Below are 7,662 nucleotides of genomic sequence, written 5' to 3' on the forward strand. Positions count from 1 at the left end.
TTGTTTAGTTTGATAGTAACCAGGGATTATAAATGGATGGTCACACTCCTTACTTTTGCACTCCAAATTGAGGAAAATTTCCAAAATTGCAGGTACATTAAGTTTAAATCTGTGCTGTTACTGACGTTTTTTTGGATTAAATTTATATGTATATATTTTTTTCAATATGTTTTTTGTGCCTCTAAGTTTGCATGCTGTCCGTTGTGCTTTCTTCCCAGGTACACACATTAGGTAAATTGCTGATGCTAATTTGACCATAAGTATAACTGTGTGTGCATTGTTGTCTGTTTCTCTGTGTTATCTCTGATGGATGGAAGTCCCTCCACTCACCTGATGGCAGCTGGGGTGTGCTCCAGCCCGCCACCATCCTGAAAAGCAAACAGCGGATATAGAGAATGTGAATGATCAATAAGCCCTGTGATATTCAGTTAATAATGCTGCTCCTCAGTTTTACATTTTCACTTTATTTGGAAATCAGCGTGAACACTTTTTACTTTTTTAATGAATTGGTTTTAATTAGTAAATTTTTTTGCCAAAAAATTTAAAAAAAGGTATTCCAAACGTTAAAGTCAGAAACACTTTATTGGCCATTATTACATGCAAAAGCCCCTCATCTGTGTACACTTAGTGCAAAAAATTTGTTATACGTAGTTCAAACTAGTGCAGTGCAAACAGATCACTGAACGAACTGATCGTGGCACTGTGCACCCTGGGCTTTTCCCTTGAGTAGAATGTACATCCCAGAAAGCAAGCAAAGCCTTCTAAGATTAGGTACAGTAGAGACATAAATTAATACAAACTAAGTGAAACGGTATCAGAGGACTCCAAAATAGACAAAAGGGAGATGCAAAATCCACCAAAAGGAGGCACCAAACAATCACAAAGTACGGTAATACAGAATGATGCATTTATATAAATATGCATAAATTTGCAAAACAACCAAAACGGAAACACAAAGCAAAGAGATGCCAGGCAGATACTTTTAAGTTATGCATGTTTTGACTGATCCTGCCTATCTCTGCATTTTCTGATTTGTGATATTTGTATTGTAATTTTATGATTTATCAGGGCATTCTCATTTTGTGATTACTCTTGTAGAAACTGCAAAGTATTCGTGTGTTGTACTGTGATGGTGCTTTTTCAAAAAATAAAAGAATAAAAAATCTTTGATGGTTTAAAAACACAGAAATTCCAAATAACCACTGTATGACATACAAAGAGCTTTAAACAGATGACACAAAAAAAATCATCTGCAAGATACACAGTTTGAGACTCAAAAAACCACAAATCGTATATAATAGGTTTATTCTTGTTTTGTATCGCTCTAGGAACTAGTGCGTGAGTGCATGTCAGGGGTGCAACTACCCACTTTCTGAGGGGTATGCAGACACATGACTGGCGCCCCCCAATCACAACAATTCAAAAATAAATTTACAGTATCAGATTACTGTAATAAGATTATGGTAATAAGATTACGGTAATCAGACTACAGTCATTTGAGTACTCTGATTACAGTAATTTGAGTACTCTGATTACAGTAATTAGATTACAGTAATGAGGTTAGAGTAATCAAATTGCTGTACAAAAGGTTACACTAATCAGAGTACTCAGATTACTGTAATTAGAATACTGTAATCAGATTACTATAATTACATCACTTACGTTACAGTAATCAGATTGCTGAATACTTTAATTTGATTACTCAGATTACTGTAATCAATTTACAGTAATATGGTTACGACTTTCGATATGTAGTTGTGTAACGCCAGTGTTTTGTGTGGCGAGGGGGTGTGAAGGGGGAGGGGGCGCCTAATCAGTGAGGTGCCTCTGTTATTGATCATATTATTTACACATGCAGAAAAGCTGTTAAATAAAGTAAATGCCTACTCGAAATTATTTTGCAGTGCCCCTATGCCCCTATGCGCCGCATATAGTGCATCCCCACTTTTTGCGCCACTGGTGTGTGTGTGGGAGACGGCGGGTGGGGTCATTTGTTTCATAATGTACCAATAAACACATCAGTCCACTATTAAATCGCATCACAGCTGACTGCTATAACAAAAACTTACTTTCGTACAATGTATAGTGTAATTTGACAAGTCGTTTGAATGAGTCAATTTCAGTTAGGTTAGGATCAACTGACGTGTGCCAATATTATTGTTAATACCCGGACTCGGCGTTAGGGGGCAGTACAACACAGCCTCGTGGTTTCATTGGAAACATTTGAGCTCTACGCGTGAAACCCAGAAGATAAGTTGCTGTACCGTGTATTTTCTACCGTTTTTATTCGGGAACTTCCAGCAGAGCTGATAAAAGTGAAGGCTCTTTTGTACTGTTGTGAGTGAATGTTTGTAACAATACGGGGGCGTGACAGCTGCTCAAGAACAACAACATCACAACAAAAACAACGGCTCTGCTTCCGGTTTCTGGATGTAGCTGTCAGACTCCAGCATAATTTTATCTGGGAATTGCTTTGTCAGCAGGTCAGTGGTTTCACCTCGTTATTGAGGATCAATAATAGGTTGCTTTGCCGTTGTTTTTCAAACCGTCCGCGGTCAGATAATACAGAGTATAACCAGTAGGCTGTCAGTTACCCTCCGTTACGGGTAAGCAGATGCTAACTAGCATCGATGCACAGCAGGCTGCCAGTTAGCTGGAGCGTGGCTGCGGTTTGTTAACGTAAGTTTTGCTTTGTATTTGTGTGTTTAAAGTGTTAGTATGAGCGAAGGAGAGGTGTTTCACGAGAAGCAACGGTTGGAGCTGTGCGCCATTCATGCGCTCAACAACGTGCTCCAGGAGCGGGTGTTTACCAAGGAGACGGCCGATGACATCTGTAAACGGTAGGGTAACGTTAAGGTGTCTGTGTGTGTGTGTGTGCGCGCGCGCGCGCGTGAAACAGAAACACAGAAACGGAGAGGTTTAATGCTCTAATATCAACCAGCAGCCAACACAGTGTTTCCACAGCCTGTAAACTGGCGTCCAAAGAAAAACAAAGCATACAGGCGATAGTTGCAAAGTTGTTTTGGTTCAGGTCATCCGACAGATGTGACACCCTCACTCTGATGAAGGCTTTGGTTGGGTACACACACATTAAGTCTGATTTGGTTTGGTTCAGAGACATGTGTTGCAAAATATATCCTTCGCTCTCTGCCTGTGTTTCCTGCTGGAATTCTTGTTGTGAACCATCGACTGAAGTCCAAATGCCAAAGAATGATCATAACAGGACGTACGGACCATTATGAGACTTAGCGACAGTGAGTGAAACAAAGAAGGAACTCTGCGTTAAGGTTTCGACCCTGGAGAGGAAAAGTAATGCCTTTTCTAACATAAAAGTAAAGAGGTTGGGATATTTTTGTAGAAACAGTCTGCAAGTAATTTGTGGCCTCGGTGCATTTATTTCTCACCTGTTAACGGTTTGACGGCTAGTTGAAGCCAAGTGATTCTCGGACATTGAAAACATCAAACTTGTAAACTTTGAATTAGAAAAAAAAACTTGTTGAAACCAAAGTGTAGACACATGTTTTTCTGACGTAGGACGGAAATACCCTTTACTACACACAAAAGGTGTGCTCTGGATTTAACAAAGCAAGGTAATCTCCACATCCAGGGATGTGCAATAGCTATTTAACCGTTTTCATCTTGTTTTCTGAGTGCAGCAGGTAATCGGCACTTAACCAACAGGAGACGCTGAAGGCTCCTGTAATCAGTTTTAGGTGAAGGCAAATTGATCTGAAGCATGGAGAAAAATCCGCTGTCACAGATGATGTGCGAAAGAAATGTTAAAACTGCCCACTCAGCTCTTTCACAAGCAGTGCTAAAAGCCTTTCAGAAAGTGACATGTAAGCCTCACTTTAAAAGAAAACAGCAGTAGGGCTGTTTTTGTACAGATAAAGACACTGTTTACATTGTCGGTATTAACCTAATTGAAAAGGAGGGAAGATGAGTCATATCTTGGTTTATTTAGAGGGGCAGTAATGACCAGGAAGCCTTATCAAATCACCACGGTTATTGGTGTTTATGCCCAAATTACGGAATTATTTATATCCAGAAGGGAGAAGAGATGACCATTCTAAACATTTCTGGAATGAAGACGCCTTCACATCACTGGTAACATTAAAAACTGAGCTGTGGTGAATGTGTAGCAGACTCCATTTCAAATGCTTTGTCTCTCTGCAGGCTGGCTCCGCAGTGTGTGGTGAACCCCCATCGGTCAGTGTTAGGCACAGGAAACTATGATGTTAATGTCATTATGGCGGCACTACAGAGCAGGGAGCTCGCTGCAGTGTGGTGGGACAAACGGAGGTGAGTAGACACACTGAACCCTGCATAATGACACACTCGTAGGCGAGGAATATACTTGCTTTTTAATCACATGTTCACTTAAGCCACTTGCTCCGCTGTTGGCATAATTGTTCACATACTTGCCAGATTATTACACCTGTTACCAAAAGAGTCCACTAGGGGGCACAAGAGATGACTGAGACTGGAAAAAAACACCTCATCTGCACCATCCTTGCTCTGTTTCTCCAACATTTTCCTTCCGTGCACAGACCTTTTCAAAATGGTACTGATCTCCTGCCAGCTGCTCTCACAGGCACATTTGCCTCTGTGCAGCGGCAGAGACGCATCGTAAAGATGCGGGTTATTGCAGACTTTTTCGACAACTTTCTGCCACGACCCTGTCTGGTCAGACTTGACGCCGCACTGCCCTTACTGATCACTCACGTATTGCAGCTTGCGAGTATGAAGCATTCATTTTTGAGAATGTGCACAAATAACGCTCCAAACAAACACTGAATACGTGAGGCAGCAGTATATTCCTGGCTTTATTCCAGGAAATTCAAGCCTCTCTACACTTCTGTTAATGACATGTGAAGTTTGATTTTTGATTAAAGGTGTGCATTTCTTCTTTATTCGTGTGAAAAAAAGATATGTTTGTTTTGAGATTGAAGATTAAAGCTGCAGCAGCTACATGTTTATGAATGTGAGGATTTTAGCTCGGTAGATGAAGCACAAGCAGCTTTGCCCGGCGGGGGTCACTCGTCAGGAAAAGTCTTCTGAAATGTACTGAACTAAGGATGTACGAAGAGATGGAGGCTTTCATTAACAATGTCTTTCTGCCCTCTTTAAAAATACAGGACAGTTCAGAGCCTTTGCATGTCAAAGGTCCAGGGCTTTATTCTTAATGTCCCATCACGAGTATCTTTGGGAATCGTGTCCCTCCCACTTCGCCGGCGGCACTGGCTGGCAGTTCGGCAAGTTAACGGACAGTACTACAACCTGGACTCCAAACTGAAGAGTCCCGCCTGCATCGGGGGAGAAGCAGAGCTACGGTGAGAATGTGCAGCTGCACAGGGATCCCAGGCTTTTTGGAGCAGACATGTAATCCCCATGTGTGGGCCTGCTCTGAATTAGATCAAATCTTGGCTCTAGCGTGCCGCTTGAACTCCGGCTCAGTGCAGTGAGTGAGTCATCCCCATATGAGTGGTCACATGGGGGTTACTTCACTCGCTTGTTTGTGTTTGGACACAGCAGTCTAGTAACATGCCCACTGTCTGAGTGTGTGTTCTTTTAATCTTTCGTCTTTGTGTCTCTCACAGAGCGTTTCTCAGTGAACAGCTTTCTCAGGACGTGGCAGAGATGCTCCTGGTGGTCCGACGGGAGGTGGAGGAGGACGGCTCGTGGCTGAACTCTGAAAACCCCAACAAGTGATATCTTTGCAAAAAAAAAACAAAAAAAAAAAAAACAACAACAACCCTGCTCTGGGAAAATTACAGACATTTTTTTCAAAAACCTCGTTAAAGAAATTTCTTCAGGGAATGCACTAAAATACATTCAATATCTACAGACACACAAAGGAAATTCCAAAGAGAAGCAGAGGCAGAAGTTTACTCCTGAAATGAAGAACTTTTTGATTGTAACAGTTGTTAAAGCTTTCGCTCTGTATGACCTCTGCAACTGCTCTGTCCATCCTTCTCTTGGTACTTTTGTTTTAACACTGCGAAGGAGCATTTACGCAAGCAAAGGTTTTGAGGGTAAGCTAGTTTAAGGACACTTAAGTCGTGACAAATGGCAGAACAGTTCAAAGTATTCACAGAAAGTGGTTTTACATGAAAGAACAGCCACGTTATCAGTGAATTTGTCACTTAAGACGCCATAGTCTCAGCCTTTGGATCATATACTGTATGTACAATGGTAATATCAAGATGTGTGGGTTAATCAGCTGCACTTTCCCCCTCGTCGGTGGCAACCTTCTATGCACTGCAGAGTGACATCAGGAAGCACTAATTGTCTTTTCTCATACAGACACAGATACCATGATGCCATCACCTGGGGTCTGTACTGCAAAGCAGGATTTGCGAGGTCACTTTTTGTGACAAATGTGGTTAATTTCCGACTAAAATACGTCGCTACGGTAACTAATGTTGGAGAGCTAACCTGCTCCAGAGCGGAGTTTGTTCTCAGCGCGTGTTTACAGCACCACCTAAAGTCCAGTGAATTCTCTGAAAATGAAGGAAAAACACGTTGGTGAGAGCGACTGAGAAATCCTCAGTCATAGGATGAGGACGATTTTTGGTGGCGGGAGACTTTGAAATATAATGTTGACCTTAAGTCGGGTTAATGAAAATCAGGTGCTTGTTGACAGATTTCGTTGCAGTTTCACTCCAAATAGCTTCCACGATATGTCTGTATGTTTTCTAAGGCACACGGGCGGCTGTTAAACGTTTGAAAGTTTTGAGTCAGAACACTAAAAGGTTTCCTATCCATATTTTCTATTTAGATTTTCTAGCCTTTACGTTTTACGGAGTTAACTTTTGCTACTTTGAATGTTTTTTTTTTCTTCCTGGGTTACGCTCGAAAGAATGAGGCTGCTATTACAAGCCAGGATATTGAATATATTTCTTGTTGAGGATTGTGGTTTGTTCTTCTTGTGGGAAATTTGCAGTTTACATCCATGTTTCCATTAGTCATCTGGTGCCTCTTGCAGTGACCTCGGATGTTTGCGTTTGTGAAGCCAGGAAACCAAAAGATAACCCATGATATTTTAAACCTGCTCCTGAGTACAGGCCCCAGCTGAGTCAACAAACTCTACACCTGTGTTTCTGCATGTTTTGTCCATTTATGTGATTTTACTTTTCAAACATTGAAATGTGTTTTTTGCCATCCGGTTACCATTCGTATACTTTTGAACTCTATAGTACATCACAATGAACATCCTGCGTCCTTTCATTTTTTGTTCTTGAGTGATGTAGTTTAAGCAGGAATGAAGCTGTCAGAAACCAACGGTCATTGTGATGGATTACCCAGAGAATCCAGGTTTCAGTGCTGTTGTTTATGACAGTGGCTGCATCAAAGACCATTTTCACGTAAAAAGGAAAATCTGCAGGAATGTACTCTGTCCTTGACACAATGCAAAAACACTGGTTCTGTGACTGTATGCAGTCTTAATGTTTGTATCTTTGTCTCGCCTGTTAAACTATGCATATCGAGAAGATTAGGAGCACCGTCTCTGATCCGCACTAGTGACTGACTCACACCCGAAGCTGTAGCTCAGAGGTTCATGTTGATGCTTTTATTTATATTAAACATTGACCTTTTGTTTTAAGTATGAATTTTTTTGCATTTTGTGTTATATTGACATCAAGGAGACGTGCAGAAACA

General features: G+C 41.3%; 1 protein-coding gene across 2 annotated transcripts; it reads left to right on the forward strand.

The window, feature by feature from the left end:
- Positions 1-2,213: 2,213 nt before the first annotated feature.
- Positions 2,214-7,606, forward strand: josd2 (Josephin domain containing 2). 2 transcript variants are annotated; one of them, XM_072394167.1, is made up of 5 exons: positions 2,214-2,483; positions 2,712-2,840; positions 4,177-4,302; positions 5,139-5,333; positions 5,601-7,606. In XM_072394167.1, the coding sequence occupies exons 2-5, from the start codon at positions 2,719-2,721 to the stop codon at positions 5,710-5,712; spliced, it is 555 nt and encodes a 184-aa protein (XP_072250268.1). In that variant the 5' UTR covers positions 2,214-2,483; positions 2,712-2,718; the 3' UTR covers positions 5,713-7,606. The 2 variants fall into 2 exon arrangements, with proteins under 2 accessions (XP_072250268.1, XP_072250269.1); XM_072394168.1 differs by lacking the exon at positions 2,214-2,483 and adding an exon at positions 2,530-2,606.
- Positions 7,607-7,662: the final 56 nt, after the last annotated feature.

This window comes from Leuresthes tenuis, unplaced genomic scaffold (genome assembly GCF_036924035.1).
Source record: "Leuresthes tenuis unplaced genomic scaffold, fLeuTen1.0.hap1 SCAF_10, whole genome shotgun sequence".
In the NCBI taxonomy this organism is placed as follows: Eukaryota; Metazoa; Chordata; class Actinopteri; order Atheriniformes; family Atherinopsidae; genus Leuresthes; species Leuresthes tenuis.